This window comes from Mastacembelus armatus, chromosome 4 (genome assembly GCF_900324485.2).
Source record: "Mastacembelus armatus chromosome 4, fMasArm1.2, whole genome shotgun sequence".
In the NCBI taxonomy this organism is placed as follows: Eukaryota; Metazoa; Chordata; class Actinopteri; order Synbranchiformes; family Mastacembelidae; genus Mastacembelus; species Mastacembelus armatus.
Window position 1 is genome coordinate 18,019,475 of NC_046636.1, and position 21,865 is coordinate 18,041,339.

At 39.9% G+C, this 21,865-nt stretch overlaps 1 protein-coding gene across 1 annotated transcript in view; it reads left to right on the forward strand.

The window, feature by feature from the left end:
- The window catches only part of tgfbr3 (transforming growth factor, beta receptor III), a 62,779-nt gene extending 41,208 nt beyond the window's left edge, over nucleotides 1–21,571 (forward strand). The window contains exons 5-17 of the mRNA XM_026305063.2: nucleotides 135–318; nucleotides 2,832–2,994; nucleotides 3,405–3,552; nucleotides 5,684–5,873; nucleotides 6,127–6,407; nucleotides 7,627–7,782; nucleotides 9,491–9,622; nucleotides 10,036–10,221; nucleotides 12,370–12,663; nucleotides 13,294–13,420; nucleotides 17,075–17,122; nucleotides 17,406–17,513; nucleotides 20,736–21,571. Of these exons, the coding sequence (XP_026160848.1) occupies nucleotides 135–318; nucleotides 2,832–2,994; nucleotides 3,405–3,552; nucleotides 5,684–5,873; nucleotides 6,127–6,407; nucleotides 7,627–7,782; nucleotides 9,491–9,622; nucleotides 10,036–10,221; nucleotides 12,370–12,663; nucleotides 13,294–13,420; nucleotides 17,075–17,122; nucleotides 17,406–17,513; nucleotides 20,736–20,854 (2,136 nt within the window). The 3' untranslated portion in view covers nucleotides 20,855–21,571. The remainder of the gene's footprint in view (nucleotides 1–134; nucleotides 319–2,831; nucleotides 2,995–3,404; nucleotides 3,553–5,683; nucleotides 5,874–6,126; nucleotides 6,408–7,626; nucleotides 7,783–9,490; nucleotides 9,623–10,035; nucleotides 10,222–12,369; nucleotides 12,664–13,293; nucleotides 13,421–17,074; nucleotides 17,123–17,405; nucleotides 17,514–20,735) is intronic.
- Nucleotides 21,572–21,865: the final 294 nt, after the last annotated feature.

Here is a 21,865-nt window from a genome sequence, read left to right on the forward strand (position 1 = left end):
ACTGCAGCTGACTAGACTGAAGAAAACATGCAGTAATCTCGGCTGTGTTTTGGCATTTACTACCACATTGCGTAGAGCTGAGAACACGTCAGCTCCTTTGTCCTCTAACACTTCTGCCCTCTCTCCTCCTCAAGGTAACTGAGGATTCCGAAGTCCACTTTCAGCCGGGAAACTTCTCCCTCTCGTGCCAGGTCGAGAAGGAGATCCTTCCCCACGGCAATGACCACCTCCTCAACTGGGCCCAGAAGAGGTTCAGGGCAGTCACCTCTTTCTCTGAGCTCAAGATGACTCAAGACATCTACATCAAAGTCGGAGAAGGTGTGCACTAGATTCCCAAAATTCCCAAACATAGCTTTAGGCCCCAAGGCTGCCTCCCTGTTCCCAATCATCTCCCAGAACTTTACTTAGCTTTTGTGTTTGGGCCTTGGCAAGAGGTTTACATGCATTACTCTGGGAAAAGAATTTCTTTCCCTCAGCACGCATTCACCCTTTCATGCTGTTTAACAGGCGACCTGTGCTAATTCTGGGTTGTGCCTGTTTATAGCCTTAAAAAGTAGTCGACCCTAGAAGAATATTGAAAGCACAGGCATTTTTTGAGGATTTTGGCTGACTAATTTAAGGTCACTTCATGCAGCACACTATATGATTATACATAGACTCCTTTTTGCTCTTTACATTTTTATCAAGATGAATCAGTAATCTAGTTTTCTGTTATGTGGTCAGCTAATCAGTAATCCAGTAAAATGTCCTCACGCCAGTAGACACAGTAACTTGCGTATGTCACTAAGCAGACTACGTTTTTGGCACACACACACCACTGTTCTGATGACTGACGCAGGTTGGACATGGTGTGGATTAAATGTTTCTGTTTTCACATATAAACTCATGCTTGTCATTTTAACAAATGCAGCTCATGCAAGAGGCTGACTGAAAAACTGATTCTGGAATTCAGGAATTTGTCGCTTCATTAGGGCTAATGCACCACTCACTTTTGGTTTAAGTATGAAATTCTAGTAAACACATGCCTTTTTTAATGCAGTAAAATTTATGATCTGTTTAAATGTCATCACACATACATATAGTTTGTTTTTTTTATTACATGTGTGGCAAATTAATTCGTATTTTGACAATAAGACATTGAAAACAGACTTTTCTATATTGTTTTGTAAAAATGTGATTAATGTGATTAATCAATTAATCAAAAACATAATCAACCGATTAATCAACTATTATAATGGTTGTTTGTTGCAGCCCTAATTAAGATAACTGAGATAACTGAGAGTTGAAAATCACATCAAGTCAGGCCTGTGCTTTTTGAGTCCTGTGATCATCTGGGTTTTGTGTTTGTATGCCAGTAATAATGTGTGATAATCTGCATTGGATACAGAATAGAGATGTCAGAATTCAGAGAAACTAAAGCATGAAACTATAACACAGATTTGAGCTCAAAATATAAAAGGGACAACTTGGCATTTAAAGTAATTTTTCTTTACAGTTCAGTCTTTTTTATTTTACACTGCTAGTTACTAGTTGGTATGGTTTAATACTACAAGTCCCAGAATTCTGGAGGCAACAAGCAATCCTGGAGAAACTACATTGTCAGAAATATAACAGAGAAGCAACCGCTGTATAGAGCAGCCAAACTCATATTGTTTTGATAAAGAAATCATTTCATAATTGGCCCTTTTCCATCACACTGTGAGCACATGCTATCTTTTTTATCTTGGCAACATAAAGAAAGAGTAAGTCTGAAGCAAAGAAACTGTGGGGGAGGTTATGATTGATGTCCACACATTTGAGCTGTGGACTTTTGATTCTTCTTTCTCCATGGGCAAGTTCTTGCAGGGAACACAGAGCAGGTTGCACTTCATGGTGCACTGGCTATCAGAGGGGGACACCTTGTAGAGGTAGAAAGAAATAATGGCTCCACTACTGCTGGTGATAAGTTCTCTCTTTATGTGGTTGGTTGCTGTGTAAAGCAGAGTGGTTGCTCAGCCATGAAGTGTTTGCCTTGTGTCATTAGGAGACTTGGGTTTGGCAAAAGGCCAGAGTGCTGTGGTGTTTACTTCAAGCAAAGAGCTGTAAATTTCCCCTCCTTCATGTCTTCAGCAGTGTATCATGAAGATGGACCGATTCTCACTTTGCTTCCTATCCAGTTGCACTGAAGGTCTCTCCTCAGCTCTTTAAAGTGCCACAGGGTTTCCGGAGTGGAAGGTGCCAACCTTCAGTTTACACTTTACCCAGAGCTCTGTTTGCCAAATAAGGAAGCATCTGTCTTGTGTTTTCTCTGACTGCTGAAACAGGGCTTCACTTTTCATGATTTGAAGGTTCTTTCATTTAGCAAGTCTTTGAACAGTTGTGAAAGTTAAGGAATGAACACAAGAGGGTTTTTATCAAATGTGTTTATGGATATTATTTTCATACATAGTGTAGGACCTCGGATAAAGTTTCTGATTTAGTTTTCCTAGGTTAAATTGAAAAGATGAATTTCCCTGTTGAGTGGTTAATAGGAAGACAGGTCATGCCACCTAGAACACCTCATCCAAGAAAATCTCTTTGTTAGTACTGCATTTGGATGTGAGACAATGGGAATACCAGCTGCAGTCTCAGCTGGAATGGCTGACTTGAGGCAAACAAACACCCCTTCTGATGTCTCTGTGAGCAGGACACTGAATTCCTCCCAGAAGCAGGGGGTGCTGTTCTGTAACTGACCTCATGCTCTGGCCTCTATGTGGTGGAGAGGTATCAAAAAAGTTATATTTATCCCTTGGGAGATCAAAATATTCTCACAGAACCCCTGACCAGTAACACAAATATCTCTCCACTCTCAGATCCAGTGTTTTCTGACACCTGCAAGATTGATAACAAGTTCCTGTCTCTGAACTACCTGGGTGGCTACCTGGAGCCACAGGCATCAAAAGGTTGTGTCCTGTCTGGACCCGACAAAGACCAAGAAGTCCACATCATTGAACTCCAAGCCCCCAACTCCAGCAGGTGAGCAGCCAAAGCAGTCAAGAGCCCAGAATACATGTTGTCATAGTTTATTTTTGAGGTCAAGACGCTCTCACTAATCTCTGTGGAGTTTGTTTTGGATGAGAACTAACATGAACGCGGGTTCTTTTGAGAAAGATTTCAAAACTGGGTCTAAAAGTCCAGGTTGCCAGATAATCTCTTCACTCCCCCAGTGGAGTGATTTTTCTGTACACTCAAAAGACCAAAAATCTGGGAATGCATTGGTAGCTGGGTTTTATCTCACTAGTGCTATCTGGTCTGTAGTGCATATGTCTGTTTTTTCTCTGAGAGCACTTCCAGCTTTTTAATTAGTTGGCCAGACACATAAGGCATGAAGATACTGCGTTGATCTAACCATCCAAAATTTCTTTCTTTTCTTTGCTTTTCTGCAGCGCTTTCCAGGTGGATGTCATAGTGGATCTACGGCCTCTGGAGGATGGTGCTCCACTGCATCGTGACGTCATCTTGCTGCTCAAGTGCTCAAAGTCTGTCAACTGGGTCATCAAGCCCCACAGTGTGATTGGCAAGCTTAAAGTGGTGGTAAGCTTGTAGCACGATAACAGACAAAAGCTTTCCACTCAGAGATGACTTTATTGCCTTTATGAATGTCACAGATTTTTACTGAGATTTGACATAGTCTTATGACATGAGTCATGACTTAGACAGAAATGTCATCACTTGCACTACTCACCAAAGATTTTGTCACACCTGAATGTGTTTTGAATTGGCACATGGCACCCATTGCACGAGAGCTGTAAGGATTTGGAGGAACTGTGAAATTTCATCGCGGCAGCTCCAGATATTGTCATCACACTCGGAGAGCAAGGGGCAGGAGTGGTGGGGGTATCGCATATTTTCAGAGGCAGGATGACTGCAGCTTCATAGCTACAAATAGAGCCTGAGCTGCTTCTCATCAGTCACAATGTGAATTATCAGCAGTGTTTGCTTCAGCCACTTTGTTAAGCTGCAAGTTGTTAGGACCTCCTTGCCACACACAAAAGACTAATGTTGCCTAACTACTGCAATATATCAGAGTGCCCTTTACTTAGAAATATGGTTTTATACATATCAGCGCTACAGTTTTGATATTAAATTTTCATTAGTGTTACTCCAGTCTCTCAGGACTCATAGGAACTCTTAGAATATGACATCTATGTACACTTTGGAAGAATATTTCAACCATAGATCACATCGATGGGGAAATGGCAGTTGTGCAAACACTGTAATTGCTTCAGGCACGGAATAATAAAATCTATTTATATACCAAAAAAATCAGTGCAGTAAAACCAAAAGAAACTCACTAATACCCCACAACTTTTATTTCTACTGGGCCTGGTGACATCTGGTAGTCTATGTCTGAGCCATGCTACCCATCCATTTTCTGTTTTCGTGTGTGCGCCCCCTCTGCTTTGCCAGTCATGTAATGATTTCATTTGAGGTGTGCAGGGGTTCTGTGTTCCCTCGGTGTAATGCTGATACCCCTAAAGGGCTGCTACAGACATGACACTTCACCTTTACCAGGCATGGTGTGTTTTTACAGCTGCCTACTCACAGTTACACAGTAGGTCAGTCGGATTGTGTGAGTGCACAGTTAGGTTAAGGCCTGTGAAAATTCTTATAACACCAAACATGGATGGCAAAGGGGCTGATGGATTTCTTATGCTCACTTGACACTACTACTTAGTGTTGTAGTTTGTCCAAGGGATTTAGAGCTTTTTCTGCTTAAATTGTGAATTTCCTTATTTACATAATGCACAGCAGATTTAAATGCACATTAGGGCATTTTTTTAGTTGAGAATCTGTTGAATAATTTTGCAATGAAAATTTGTCAATAGAATAGTGACACATGCCCACGGTGAGTTTCCAGAGTTAATGATATAGTTTCAGTTGATCTGTCGTTCCATCACTCAGTGTATTAAAATTGTCATTGTGTCCATGTTAACTAGCAGCATGTAGCTCTAAGTACTGCCACCCAGATCCACCAGCATTTCCAGAAACACCAAGTCTTGTTACTTGATTATCGAAAGGATTGCAGGTGTATTTTCTGTTCATTGATTCATTGTTGCATCTCAACACTACAGTGTGTGGATCAGGTAAACAATTTAAATTAAATTAAAATTAAAATGAAAGGTGAGTATGTGTTTAAATAGTTACTGTAGTTTAAATGTTTTCTTTTTTCTGATAAAAAAGGTTTGGTGTGAACACCAAACCTGTAGACAGGATGCTGTGCTTGTGCAAACAGCGTTTGGGAGAGCATCAGCTATATATGTGATTATGACAGCCTCGTAAAACTGAGGCTATCTTCTGTCAGAAATTGGGTTCTTCACAGCATTGCTCAAGAGACTTAAAAGTGTGGGAAATGGCTGTGAGAAATAATCACTCACACAGGAAGGGTATGCAATAGGGCAGGACACAAATTTTTTCGAAGATAACTAACATGTTGGTGTCTCAGCATCGATCGAGCTGTGGCACGCCCATTACCTCACACTCATTCACATGATTCACGCTTGACACAGAATGAGTGCAGGACAGTACAAGTTAAATATCCATAATAATTCCCGAAGAGCAAATCATGCATTCTTTGTCTTAAGCTCATAAAGGAGGTCCTTTTTTAGTTAATAAAATATCTAATAACACAAAATAAACCCTACGACTGTTTTCTTGTCCACAGGCCTCTGACACTGTGAGCATGAGTTCAGATGCAAAGAAGCTGATGGAAGTATCAATATCCCCCAAGCAGCAGTTACCATCCGGATCACAAGCCTTGATCAAGTGGGCAGAGGAACATGGCTACAGTCCAGTCACATCTTACACCATCACTCCAGTGGCTAACCACTTCAGTATTCATCTCAGAGAGCCAGGTAAATGGACAAAATATCCTTTGAATGCTCTATTTAGTTTAGATTGTACTTCAACAGAAATATGAATATTGTATTGAGTAATTTTATAGATAAAAATAAAATGTGCAGGACATATATATTAGCAGCAGCTCAAATGTTTGAATGACTAGTACTATACCATAGTACTAATATTATAATAATAATAATAACAATAATAATAATAACATAGTTTTCCTGTCAGCCTCAAGATGCTTTAATTTTGTGTGACTTCCAGATGTGGTGGATCCTCTGGAGAGCATGCTGCCTCCAGAGCTCTCCATCCTGCGTGACTCCAGTCCTCATGCAGGAGTCGAAATTGCTTCACGTCGCTCCAGTTTGCCCTTCCCCTTCTCTCCATCCATGTCTGACAGCCTGTCCCACCTGCCCTCCTCTTTTGAGGACCAGACCTGGGAGAGCGGACACCCTGAGGAACAGCGGGGTGTTCTGAGCGTTGCCGTCAGTGTGCAGTGTGAGGACACAAGGATGGTGGTCAGCATTGACAAAGAGAGCCTACAAGTGAGTGGACAGCACAGACCCTACCTAGAAGCATATACAGCCAGAACTAATGTAACTGTGATTTTGGATGATAGTTCATAGTTCAGCGTAATTATCCTGTGTAATAATACAACATACACATATTGCACTTTAACCAATATTTATTTATATATATGTAACACAGCACAAAACTACACACACAGATTAAATTCAGGATGTGATTAAATTGTATGCAGCACATACACACATTGTTATGCATTAAGTTCATTATGTTTCAATTATTTTTTATCACACCCTATTATGTACTACCCAAAGCCATGCAGTTCCCACATAATAAATTTTATAATGAAGTAAAGGAGCAAGAAGATCTGATGATATATAAAGTTATAGCTAGCATTTAATAGCTATGCAGTTGTTAACAACCAATATTTTGTTTCTAAACCAGATAATCTACTGTCATTACTGATTTGAAATGTGATTGTAGTGGCACATTGGACATGTGTCCTCTGTCTGATCAGTCAGATATCCTTTCCTTTGTTTTGTTCTTATGAGTGTTCATCGGACACAGCCCTGATATGACAAATGATGATATATGAAATGAAGACAAAAAAGATAGAGGACAGCTAAAGAGAATACCAGCATCTGGCCTGATTAAAAGGCTGAATAAATGTCTTCAGTGACGTTGGAAATTGCCAATAGAAACTGGTGTGCTGTAAGGCTGTTGCTTTCTGTTTGTGCAGCCATCTATGAAGCTCAGTGTAATGATAGACGGTAAACAGAACAATATCTAAACACACAAATCTAATGGTCATTTATAGATAAATATGGGAGCTGCCTCGGAGCATAGGTTTTCCTGGTGCAGTGATGACAACAAACATAAAGTGTGGAAGTATGAAAAGTGAAATAATTAGAAGAAGGTTAACAGACTTACCATTATTTGGCAGATTTCTGTCAGTTCCCCTGGGAGCAGAGTGACACTGGAGCATGTAGAGCTGTTCCCAAGATTTGGCATGTGTATACAGGGACAGCTCAATCAGCCCACATCACAGAATGGAAACTGGCATAGACTGTAATTAGGAGAAGCTGAGGCTGGAGTTGGACCACCTTGTTGAGTTTGTTTATTCCTGAGAACTCAGGCTTACACAACCGCTCTGACTCTTTTTTTTTACTACTAAAATTAGTTAATAAAGAAAAAAGTTTTGATCTTCATCCAGTGTTTCCGGGTTTGGTGTTTCTTCAGGCAAATGGGTTTACTCATGCCAACCTCACGCTCCAAGACCCAGATTGCAAAGCAACAGTCAATTCCACCCACTACACACTGGAAACCCCTCTGACTGGGTGTCAGACCACTGTATATCCCATGCAGGGTACCCCTATGGCCATGTACATCAACTCTGTGAGTATAATACCTGTTATTACTTTGTAGTTTCAAACAAGACATGCCAATGAACCTAACCTAACCTAACCTGAACTGGCCACTCAGTGCCCCAGACTTAAATATACAAAGAATGTGTTTTCAAAGCCAAACAAAAATTAGAAACCATCATATATAATTCTGCACATAAGAAATGGTGGAATATATATCTCTTGTGTTTCTTTTGTGCTTATGTGCACTCTTGTAAATACCAGAAAAAAGTTTTCTGCTCTCCTACATTACAGTTACTTTCTAGTGTGGTTACCTGCTACTTAGAACCAGCTACTGTATAATTTGAGCGCTCCATGAGTTTGTACATTACTCCATTCCATTTCATCATTCCAATAGCATGCTGAGCATAGAGTTTATATGTGAGATTTGACACACTGGTCAGTTGTACAGCAATTAGATACCCAACTAAAGGATGGTACCTACTGAGTGAAAATTGTTTACCTGGAGCGTGAACCAAATAAGTTTTTTTTTTTCAGGTTTGCTGTTGCATTGTGTAGCTCAGTACACCAATATTCTCATTAGTCCCTCCCCTGCTGCCCTCACCCATACGTTCATGTTTAGCCCATAAACTGTACATTGTCAGATGGTAAAGTTTTATAAACTCACATTATAAAAAGTCGTGGCGGGTATGCTGTATCAGTGTTTGTAGGCTCCACACGGCTGTGATGTTTTCCAGTGAATAGTTCACCACAGAATGCCACTCGTCTAATGTCAGTTAACCACTGCTATTAGAAATGTCCAATGAGAAGCATGATATCAACACCCTGCTTCCACAAATATGTCCAAAACTGGTTTTATCCTCTTTGGTGGATTAATGGAAAAAAAAAAAAATTGGTGCTGTCACTATATTTTGTATGTCATTGTGCAAAAAGAGACTTGGAAGTACTTTTTCATGTGATGGTAAACACTTGAGTGTTTTTTAGAGAGTCAGCATTTACATCTGACATTTCCAGTTATCTTCATTATTATGGAATGCATCCATTCAGTGTGTTTGTTCTAACAAGCAAAGATGAATCACTTCCTACCCGACCTTTTAAAATCTTTTGTGGGGGAAATTTGGAGCAACACATTTTCTGTCCAATGCTGACTGAAAATCTGGGCATATGTCCAAGGTCGTCCTTTGTGTAAGCACTTGGATGCAGGGATAACCTCTGACCTCTGGGCCACAGACGTCAATTTGCCTCATCTGGGCCCCCACAAATCAAAGATAATCTGTTTTGGCTGTTGTTTCTCTTTTTGATTTAATTCATCAGTTGCACCAATGCCAGGTCAGCTAGCATTTGGTGCAGACTTTAGAAAAACATTGTTCATGTTATTGAAATTGTCCCACTACCACATTAAATCAAATTTCTCTTGAGCAGCATGTGCTCATCTCAGACCCCTGACATGCCTCTGGTTTACTGAGAAACACAAAGAATGTTTTCTGTTTCTGTCCAGTGTGAGTCCCACTGCACAAGCCACAGGACATTCCCACATTTTAAATTCAACTTTTTGGTTACAAAATATCTTCGGAGACCCATTTCAAATATTCAAAATGCGCCTGATCTAAGCAGCGCTACTTACAACTGGTTTGTTAAAAAAGTATGGCAATGACTTTTATGAAAGGTTTCTTTTCATACTACTTACTAACTGATATGGCTTAGGTTTTGTGAATAACAGACTCCCCTGTGATTCGCAGGTCTTAATAAGTCAAGCTGAGACTAAGGATGGGAGTGGTGGGCTTGTGGAGTATGAGGATCTGGAATCTGGAGAGGTGCTTTCTCAGAGGCACCCAGAGTTTGAGAGGACACTTACCGAGCCCATCGCAGTGGTAAGACAATGAGCTCATTGTGGTTCTTTCTCTGTGAGGTACATTTCATCACAGGGTGAAAGTTGACATGTTAAGACCACTGATTATCTACATCTATGTAAATTATGTATCATTGGAAGAAACTTCAAATCCCAGAGCCCCTTGTTGCTAGTTAAGATGCTGGCCCCAGAAATCTTTTCATGATGTCTGCTTATGAATCTTCTCTGCTTAGTTTCCTTTGCCTCATCCATTCCTAGACTCCCAGTTATTGTTCTTGTTTATACAGTGTCTCTTATTTTTCTTCTGTGTTTTCTGGTTATTTTGATGTGGTCACACACTAAGACACATTCATGTAGAGTAAGAAGGCTTAGCAATGGAATCTGATGTCAGATCCCTTCTGATATTTATGTTGGCTTTGTCTTATTCCCTCATAGTTCAATTGCACATACAGAAAGAACCAGGAAACCTCAGAAACACTTCCCAGGATTGTACCAGGACCAGCCAGACAACCAGTCAACAACATGACCTTCACTATGGAGTTATACAACACACTGTCATCTACCAATCCCTCACGCCAGGCCTTCTATACTGTTTCACAAAACCAACAAGTTTTTGTGGAGGTACCTTTTTAATTTTTATTTCACTATCATTTGGGCTTTTCAGGTTAATGCAGTATTGTCCTATGTAAATTGTGTTTTTGTCTCTAAATTGAAACTTTCGTAAGAAAACTGTGCTGTGTGTACTCTGGGATTTTGATCTGTTCTTGCGGCATCCTCAAGGTCAATTTGTATTTTGTCTTGTTTGGGGCAAAAAAAGTGATTGACTTTTAGCCCTCACTTGTGTTTGACTTGCTCATATTACTCATTTTTCAAGAGTCATGGAGAGGTTACATGTATGCAGAAAATGGTAAAGACTGGTAAAGACTCATACTTTGAGCAGATGATTTATGATGGTATCAGTGAGGGATGCTTCTCTGACAGTGTGGACACAGAGCCAGCAGGTTACAAAGAGTTTTCTGTGTATGAGCATATGGCATAACCCTCTCATCAGAACTCACACTGTGCTGGGAGTTGACCTGGTGCTATAGCCAAAAGGTGCACAAGAGCACACAAGTGGCTTTTTGTGTATTTAAAGCATAGCTTTTGCCAATTGTGCACGTACAATATGATATGTTGTTGTATATAAATATAAATACATATATATATATATATGTATAATCAGATCAGAGGTTCTGGTATACATTATAAACCTTAATCTGTGTTATTTTAATCTTGTTTTTATGTGTCTGTGTCTGTCTTTCATTCTGGCCAAGACCTTTCTAATGAGGATACCATCACTGACAATCTAAAATGGGGGAACTGGGGACTGTCTTGTGGTTATGGATGGAAAGATATTATTACCGTCATAACTGGGATTGAAATGCTACTTACAGAAAATTGTTTGGGTTTCTGTCTTGTGTCAATATTGTGTCGCAGTGGTTCCAGACACTCACAGTGGCAAATGCATCAGTTAGCAGGGATGAATACAATGTACAGCTATGATATGGTTGTTTTGGGTTTTTCTTTCCAGAATTAATGTTTTCATGCTCAACCCAGATTTGTAGTAAAACAGGTTGGAAATTGCATTAAAGAAAGTTTTTTTGCTCCTTAGTTGCAGGTGATACAGCTGATGTGTTAGCAAACAGTCATCTATTTACACCGTCAGCAGGCTGAGCTGTTTTTGAGCTGTTTTTGTGTCCACATGATGATCAAAAAAGCAGCATTTCTATTTTATTTCTGGTCTTGTTTCTACCAATAATAATCAGTGCAGTTAGGAACATCTTGCTATTTTGGGAAATATATAGTGCTGAGTGAAAGTATTTGCCCCCCTCACTAAAATGATTCACATCATCAAGCAAATTTTAATATTACACAAAGATAACCTGAGTAAACACATAATACAGTTTTTAAGTGATGATTTAATTTATTAAGGGAGAAAACTGTCCAAACCTACCTGGCTCTATGTGAAAAAGTAATTGCGCCCCCCCCCCCCCCCCCCCCCCCCCAGCTAAATAAATAACCACAATTTTTCATAAAGCTGAGTTAAATTTCACTTGCCACACCCAAGCCAGGGCAGAGCCATCCTAGTTTTGCATTAAGACCTTTTACCTTGGTTTTAATATATATATATAAAAAACTATTAACAAAACATTTAAAAAACATGTTAACATTATTTGTTAACATTATTTTTGACAACAAAAAGGACTAAATGTGAGTGTTGTTGGACTTAGTTCATACAATTTATAAAAAATGACACCATGTGGTTTTTGAGGGGTTTATTTGCCAGACTATTTCTTTGCTGGAAGCAGTAACTTCCTGAGTCATGTCAACTGGCTGGTTCCCCCTGTTTTAAATCTTTATGCCAAGCTAAGCTCACTAACCCCTTGCTGTCGGTTCATGTTTACTAAGAAAGCAAAAAGTGTTTATCCCAAAATGTCAAGTACTCGTTACGCCTTTCTTCAGCGGATTATTAGAGAAAAAAGTAATGGGTTTTTTGAGTACATAATTGCACGATTGGTGGCAAAGTTCTGCGTACATTGAAACATAAGAGTATAAATAATTGCTGTGTAGAAAAAATCAATTTAGCTCTTTATCAGGGTAGCATTGTATTCTTGCAAACAGTTTCATTCATCAGTCATAATATGCTTATATAGAGGCTTGTCGTGACAAATGACAAACGATCCATGAATAGGAAAAATAACTGTTTTTCTTCTCTCTCGTGTGCTTCAGGTCACATCAACCACATCAGATCCGGATCTGGGGTTCACCATCATATCGTGCTCAATTTCCCCCAACTCCAGTCCCAGCGTAGGCTCAGACTACACTCTCATTGAGACGGTCTGCCCCACAGATGACTCTGTCACTTTCTATCCTCAGAGGGACTTCCTTGTCTCTCACACACAGCTGAATAAGAAAAGATTCAGCTTCACCTTCAACTCAAATTTCAACATATCCCTACTTTTCCTGCACTGTGAGATGTCTTTGTGCACTAAGAAATCTCAGAACAACCAAAGACTACCACTGGTATGCATAATCATCTTCTTCAAGCTGCTTTTATTTTTTGCATGTTTAATAATTTTACTGCACAAACTATCAAGGTTGTTTTAGTGTCTCTCTGGAGCCATAATTAGCAGAGTTTGTTAGCGAAGAAGTCCATGTTGTAGTGCAGCATCTTTACTCTGGCTGACTTGACCCATTCGGTCTCAGGCCTAGCAGCTAAGCAGGAAACATGGATCAGAGCAAGGTTTGCCAAGTATCCAGCTGCAGAACAAAATAATCATCCATCTTAGCCATCATTTTTATTTTCCTCTTACTGTGTTATCTGTCCAACTCCTACAGTTTCTTACAAGCACTTTCCTCTACATTTTGACCTCTTTTCACCTTAAAAAAAAGACTAGTGGACTAGTGGCCCGAGGCTGACTTGTAAGTGTTAATTGTACTCAGATTACAATAAAGGGCAGGTTGAGGCTAATAAGTTGGACATTTGTTAAAGCATGACAGAAAATATTCACTTAAGGCTGAGAAATGTAAATGTAATTTTGGTTACAAAAGCATTTTTGTAGAAAATGAAATGCACTAAAGCCATTTTTTAAAGGGACGTAGGATTTTTTATTGTTCCTACTTTAATTTTTTATTGTAATTGTATCCATGCAGTGCTTAGCGCCCAGTACGAGCTGTGATTCGCTTACTGCGACTCATATCCTCATGATGATGATAAACACGAAGACGTCTACCAAGCCGCTCGTTGTGGTGGATGGATCGGGTCAATCAGACATAACAGGTCAGTGAAAGGAAGAGAAAAGAGATTTAATACCTTATGCTAGTTGTGTTTTGGGGTCTGATTTCCATGACTATGAGTTTATTGAGTGTGATAAGAAACCTGGAGTAAAGGGAAAAGCCGGTCTGTGGGCGAAGGCGCCAGAGAATTTTCAGCCCAGTACTTAGAGATTACACCAAACCACAAAACACTGCACATCGCTTCCCCACATCTGGTCATCATTAAATGTGGTGTGCAATTGTGTATGCTGGTGTGTGTGCGCACATTGTGTGTGTGTCCACATATATCTGTTTACATTAAATGTCTGTACACAAAGTGTGTGTGTGTGTGTGTGTGTGTGTGTGTGTGTGTGTGTGTGTGTGTGTGTGTGTGTGTGTGTGTGTGTGTGTGTGTGTGTGTTTGGGTGTGTATACATAATAGCCTATGGCTCACTGCAGTAAAGGGGAGTGTGCTAACGCTGAGGCCCAGTTCGGCTGCTCTGGATCAGTCCATGCTGAATAAGTGGTGGAAAAAGAGGAGTCATACAGCACCAAGCTCCAGTTGTTTCCACTTAGGACCTTTGCTGTGGCCTCTCCTTTCCACTAGAGAAGGGGAGTGTGTGAGCACGCGAGTGTGTGAGGGGAGGGGTGGTCCTCTCGTTGGTTTTGGGACTCCGGCCAGAGCCCAAAGGATCCCCGACCATCGCTTATTTAGTTACTCATTCATTCCCTTGCCTGGTCTTGCTGCACTGGAGGTCCTGAGGTCACCTTCATCACACTTTACTAATTATGACCTAAACTCAAATGGTGTGATATCATGGGTGCCCAGACTCTAGTAGAATGTTAGAGCTTTTCAAATCAGCATTCCCTCTGAGTAATGACATCAACAGGAGACCTGTGGTCAGTTTGAGTCAATGTTATTGACTCATGAGGTTGATATAAATCACATAATTGCAAGCAGTGTGAGCCCAACCGATATATCAGCATGGTCGATTTTAGATAATGCTGTATACATTGTGTGCCCACCATAAAGCACTAACGAGCAGTGGCAGCCACATGATTTTTGAAAAGGGGGGTTGGGCGGTATACAAAGATGACATAAGAACAACTGAGGGGTTAAATACCCACCCAGAAGGGAAGCAGGAGCTAATGATATGTAAAAGGCTGCAACTTGGATGGCTATTTGAAGTCCAACCTGTAAAATATCCTTCTCAGTTAGAGCTTACGCAGTCGAAAGGGACTTCATTTGGAGCAATTTCGACAGCTGATTAATTACTAACATATATATATATTTTAATGCCAACTTTCAGTGGTTCTGGTCTCTCAGATGTAAATAGAGTTATCTTCCCTTCTACGATATTAACAACGCATTTCAAGTTTTAGATTTATAAACAAGCCATTTTGAATATGTCAACTTGAGCTTTAACTGGTTTTAAGTAAAGAGTAAGCCAGTTTTGTTAAGTCCAACCACATTTCAGTATTGGTATTGGCCTCAAATATATAATATCAGTTAGATTTTACTGTGAGCAGTCATGCTTGAACAGAAAAATGCTTAGCAGAAGTGAGTGTATATATTTCATTATGATTTGACAATATGTTTCACTACTGGGCAGAGATACTATAAGGATGTAGTCATTTTTAGCACTGAAGTCCTAACGTTGATGTTATAGAGCTCGCTGAGACCCTACATTTTTCAGTAATGAGTGAATATGTAAGCTTAGCCAATCCAAAGTAGTATGCCCACACCACTAGTGGATTTATTTTCCATGGAGATAAACACAAATATGCACAAACACAAACATAAACACAAATATGCAATAAACATAAAGTCTATTTCAAAGGTCATGTTTTTAACACAAAAGCATCTCTTATGCTAGGAGAGCAAACAAAACAAGCAGCCGCGTTTTCTGCACTGTACAGCATCCCAAAGAGCTCAACTTGTGGCCAACTTGGTGCATGGAAAAATAAAACATCTTCAAAAGCCTGCATTCAAAAGTAGATTTACTGCTTCACAACATCAAGAAATTTTAACCCCTTTTTATGGATTTGTGATTCAAGAAAAGTTGAACAGCATCTTTTATTTAAGAGGTTGGCACTGTTAACTATATCATTACACCAGTACAAGTAGTATTAATTTATTTTTAATCAACAAAAATATCATAGCTATTGTGTTATTGAGCCAGGAGTGGAAATAACATATCCCAAAAGTGAACTTTTGATTGCTTATCTTTATACGTTATTGATTACCTTAAAGTCAGCATAGTAAAGTTTGTTGTTCTCCACACAGGCTGTATTCTTTGTCCATGAAGTAACTCACTTCATCATTTAAGCCAACACATTTACAGCCTCAAATCAAAAGAATGTGTTAGGATTTGTGTCTCAGCAGATCATGGCCACTAGATAAGCACTAATCTTTAAAAAATATTCTTCCACACATGATTTTTATTCCATCAAGTATATACTGTTGAGATTGACGTGTGATGGGATGCATCATAAGAATCCTGTAAAGGCACTGAATATGATCGACTGTACTGTATGTGCTGTTAATGGCCATATGTACCTGAGCTGATTGCAGAAACAAACTATGCACCGTTGCAGTCAGCTGTGGTTGGTTTTGTAAACATGAACACCAAGTCAAGAGCCAGAGGCAACACCAGTGGTTTCTGCTTTTCATGAAGAGATGTCAGAGTTACACAGAAACAGGTCATTACACAGGAGCGCACTTTCATTCCATAGCAAGCAAACTTACATAAACAAATGACGTTTACATAGATATCAGAACTCTTGTTTGGGAACAGGTTAAAGTTGCAAACACAAATCATGGATTCAAGTTGTAGAGGGCTGTCTGGTTCTATTAAAGTAGGGAATATAAGTCAAGACCTGACAGACGCCCAGCACACAGTACTGTTCCCTGTAGACATCAAGATATCATTTGAAAAGGTACATTAAGTTTTCAGCTTGATAACCATGGAGGCACTTAGATTACAATGGTAGAAATATTACAGTACAATCCGCTATCTTTTTAATATAATGTGCTCTTCATCTCTCTTCTGTTTATGAGATTGAAAGTGTTACCACATTCTGCATTCTTAGCATAACAAGTCACCTAGTACAGATAAAAGTGGAATGGCGGGATGGTGGTGGAGGGAGGGTGGCAGAGAGGATGTCCTCTGGCCATCATCCCCTCTTAAATTAAAGTCTTTTCTGATGACCTGTCATCATCCATTATGTGAGATTAAAACTCAAAGGTGTTTTTTACAAGAATAGTACCCATTGTGCTAGAGTCTTGGACATGTACCAGGCTCGCCCCTTGAGTTCGCATATACACAAGCGTCTTTGTATCGTTTGTTAAGACATCATTACAGCTAATTTCTCTTTTGAAAATGTTCTAGATAGCTTAAAATAAATGGGTGGGCCGAACTGGTCGGACTCAGTGGAGTCTTCCCTTAGGACAATGTCAGCTTACAGAATAGCTGCCCCTTAGTGTTTTCCTGCTTCAGGTTTCTGTATCGCATTCCACAGAGAAATATTTATCAGCACACTGCAATATCAGCAATCTGCTGATCCTCAGAGCATGTATTTTGCTACATTTTCATTAATTAAAAATTTCAGCGCTTACATGCAACAGTATACATGAGGGTCAACATACATTAAAATTGGATTTTATTTTATTTTGCAGTTACTCCTACACGCAAAACGCCCCCAAACTCACAGGATCCTAATAATAGTAAGTTGTCACTAGTTATATTTTACTCCTCTGTACTGTATCTTTTGGAGCCTCAGATAAATATGACATTATGGAATAATTATATAAAATATGTCAAAAAAACAAATACCAATAATACCAACTGGAGGTCATATTAATATGAAAGGTATTAATTATTTAATAATATTTTATTTATCTACTTGTTATTGAGAACATTGGCGCTCCATAGAATTTATGTTTAAAAGGCTATAAGTGTGTCCCAGTTCACATGTCAACCTATGTGTATGCTGCTTTTTTTCCCCAGGCACTGTGTACGTGCTGGACACACCAACGGTGGTGGGAATCGCCTTTGCAGCCTTTGTAATTGGGGCTCTGTTGACCGGAGCACTGTGGTTTATCTACTCACACACAGGTAGGTCATTCACCTGCTGCTCTGCGATGCTGGCTCCACTCTCTGCATTAATGAAAAGATAAGATGCTGAGGAATGTGCAAGCATCTCAGTGCCAGAAATGTGCCGCTGGGATTTGCCAAACATCCTGCTGTTGACAGAGGCCAGTTCACAATAACATATTGACTCCTCTACTGTAAATATATCCTGTTGGTCAGCAGCAAGAGCTCTTCTCTTTCCTGCCTTTGAATGTTTTGGGGTCTGTGGAGTGGTCAGTGAATATTCTCAGTACAATGGCTGGGGACAAGTTGGAAATTCCCCATGTTGGGTTTAGCGGGTGCTCACAGGAAAAGACACACAATCTGTCCATTAGATGCCAAGACCTTCCTCATCATCCCCAGCCTGCAGGCCCCAGCCAACCCTTGAGAGGAAGTACACTCCCTGCAGCCTACTGAGTTCACCGTTGCATAGAGCTGCCCTGTTCTCGTTGGCCTTAGTGTTTGACTGGTGATCCTCTGTGCCATTGACCTGTTGCCCTGAGGCTGATGTGTTCTCCATGGATGTCTTTCATAAATGGGGTCAGGAAGTTGAGGGTTTCAGAAAATACAACAATGTGAGTGTTTGAGTTTTGGAAGGAGCTCATAGTTTATACAGTGTTGGATAGTTGGAGTAGTAAATCTTCCTCCCTGATAGCTGTCAATTTAGAAGCTAGTTAGTTTTACAAACTGTTTAAAACTTCAGTTACTATTTAAAAGTGTTTACTGAACAGGAATTCATTTAGCAAGAAAGATCAGCTGTCAGATTTTAGTACCCTTATCTTTATCACAATATTGTTGTTGGCTCATTTTTAGGAAGTCACTTGATTTAAGTTTTATGAGTTTCCTAGAGTGGCCAATAAAGATAAACTGGTCAATTTTCCAAAGATAATAGATGTCAAAAGTTAACATGTATAGAAAACAGGTGCAAGCATAGCAGTTTTGAAAAACAAGGCCAAGACCTTGGAATAAAGACACATGTTACTCTTGAAATTATTAAAGTATGCTTTAAGTTCATGTTGAATGTGCCTATTAAGCTGCCTTGGCTGAAATTGCCTTACATGGCAACACTGGTGGTTCTGTGTAAACCCCAAGAATGCAGATTCCCCCAAAACAACCATCAAAAATATCAGTTCAGAGTATATTTTAAATCAGTGTACAGAGTGATGAAACATGAAACCAGATTAGGGTCTGTCCCTCTGGGGTCTGAGAACAATATTCCTGGCCTCTTGAGAAATGGGTTTCTCTTTTATAAATTACATATACTCAATGGAATTGCACACGTATTTGGGTGTTTTCATCTATAATAGCTAAATTCCTTATAAGGCAATTACTTGACATTTTCCTCAATATCTTGGCACTCACATTTGCTCTGCATTTTGCGGGGGCTGTCGTCACCTCTGCCAAGAGATCTGCATGAGGCCTGCTGAAATATCAAACCAGTAAAAAATTAAAAGCAAGTGTGAAAACAGGTTAGATCACATACACAAGGAGAAATTTCACACATTTTCTGCTCTGAAACCCAAACATATGCCACAGGGTTAAAAAAAACAATGGTCAACACAATAGTAAGATAAGTTATCTTGACATAAGAAATCCCACACCATAGGTTCATAGCTAGGTTGGCAGTGACAGTTGGTCGTTCCACCACTTTGGTTCAGGCACGCATAGCTCAACAACTACGGAAAGGATTGATATGAAATTCTATACTGACATACATGGCACTCCAGTCCTAATTGGTGATCCCCTGGCATCATCATAAGGTTGATACTTGTAGTGTTGACATCTATTTTTGTTTTGTTTCTGGATTGCTATGGAATTCATGTTCCCTTCAGGATGCAAATTGTAATAAATAAATTTTAATGTGTCCAGTTCTTTGGTTTATGACCAAACAACTGTAAAACTAATGACATTTTCATTGGGCCTCAAATATGCTTTTTTTGTTCATTGCTAAATATCAAATGTCAGCATACTAAAGGCCTAAAAAGAGAAGGTGATCAGAGTAGAACCTATACCTGATAAACATCAGCATGTTAGCACCATCACTGTGAGAATATTTGCATTCTTAGCATTTATAGCTCAAAGATTTTGACTGTGCTATTGTTCAACAGATACTGACTTGTGCTTATGCATTTCTGATTCCTTGTACAATGGTTAAGGCAAACTGTTTCTGAGTCAGACATCTGTTACAACCATGGTATACAGAGTTTTTAATACACCGTATGTTTCTTTGGCATAAAAGCAGCCTTTAACTCTCATATCTAGAAAGACAATATTACACTTGGGAATTTTTATTTCCTCAGACAGACGAGGTAAATCCACATCCCTGTGTTTGTAGAGTGTTTGGTCCTGTGAGGAAAAGACTGCTGGCAGGTCTGCTCTGTTAAACTTTAGCAGAACTCAGGGGCCCAAAATAGGGAGCAGGATCGCCCATGGACACATGTTATTTGCCTGTCATATGTGCAAGGGCTCATACCAGCACACACTACTTTTGGCACACACTCAACTATTAACAGTTGATTGTTCATTTTTCCGGGAGGAAAGAAGCTATAAATCAAACAAGGTACAGACTGCAGAAATCATTCAAATTAAACACAGGCTTGGCCTTATTTCAAAAGCTGTTCACTGTCTGTCAGAGACATTTTTCTGAGCAAATGTAAGCACTTTTATTTGCCCCTTCTTTTAAGTACTGAATCCTAAGAGCCTATGAAATGAAATGCTTATTTAGACATAGAACAATAAACCACTCATTGATTTGGGCTCAGTCAGAAGATCCTGCTTTGTGTTTGTTCTATTTTATCGACTAAAGCCAGGCTAATTGATTCCAGATAAGAAAAGACCTGAACTCTGTGAACAGGCTATGTCCTCATCTTCTTTTGTTCAGAATATCTTTCAAAGTGGTTGTTTTGGCCTTTGCGAGGTGTTGAGAACACTTTGTAATATTGTGGTTATTATTAAAGTTCAATGCAGATGAAGTCTAGAGTTCTTTGCATATTAACCAGTTTCTTTGTACTGAAATAATTGTTGCTGGCTTCAGCAACACCATAAAGGAGGTTTAAGGGGAGTTCAATTTGTAGTTTTACCCAAACTGATTTGTCATGTTCCTGCCTACCACTTTCTTTCTGTATAATTTATATATTTTCTTTCTATTTCCCTCTGGTCCAATCCCCTTCCTTCCCCCACACACTCCATGTCCTGCTTTATGTCTAGGTGAGACAGCTAGCACACAGCAGATCCAGAAGTCTCAACCCGCCTCCGAGAACAGCAGTGCGGCCCACAGTATTGGCAGCACACAAAGCACGCCCTGCTCCAGCAGCAGCACAGCATAGCCCAGGACATGCCCCAGGGGGACACATAGCTCTCCCGCGGCACACGGAGTGCCTGACGGTTCATAGGGACCAGTTTTGTTAATTTCCTTTCATGAAAGGATTTATTTTGGTGAGGAAGGAAAGAAGCTGACTTCAAAAAAGAAGAAAACACACAGTATCGCCTTTAGTAAGTTCCTTTGTGCCACCTGAAGTGTGTGTGCAGACAAATGTACTGTCTTGGTGTTAGTGGTGTGTAACAGTTCTGAGATCTGTCTTGGCAGCCTCAATTCATAGAAACAACTGTGAGTTTATACCAGACATTGCTTTCTAATCCAAGTGCTGCTCTTTTCTGACAGCAACAGAGCCTTTTGTTTTGACCTTACATGGTGTGAATTAGGCTTTTTCAAGCAAGCAAGTGTACGTCAACAGGAAGGTGATGTCAGCATACTTTTAAGTGAGACATTGATGGCTGGACTACAACTTGTTACTCTATCATGACATGCAACCCTCAAGGTGGCAAAAGGAGCAACGCAACCACTAATAACATACAGACAAAAGTGCATTATAATTTTGACTTTTAAAAGATGCAATACTTGCAATGCAATAATTGAATGTAAACAAAAGAGGAAAACACTCTTCTTTTCCTTTCGGCTGCTCCCTTCAGGGGTCGCCACAGCAAATCATCCGCTTCCATTCAACCCTATCCTCTGTATCCTCCAACACCCACACCAACTATCCTCATGTCCTCCTTCACTACGTTCAAGAACCTCCTCTTTGGTCTTCCTCTAGGCCTCCTTCCTGGCAGCTCTAACCTCAGCATCCTTTTACCAATGTATTCACTGTCCCTCCCCTGAGCATGTCCAAACCATCTCAATCTGGCTTCCCTGGCTTTTTCTCCAAAATATCTAACATGAGCTGTCCCTCTGATGTATTAATTCCTGATCCTATCCATCCTCGACACTCCCAGAGAGAACCTCAACATCTTCAGCTCTGCTACCTCCAGCTCTTCCTCCTGTCTTTTTCTCAGTGCCA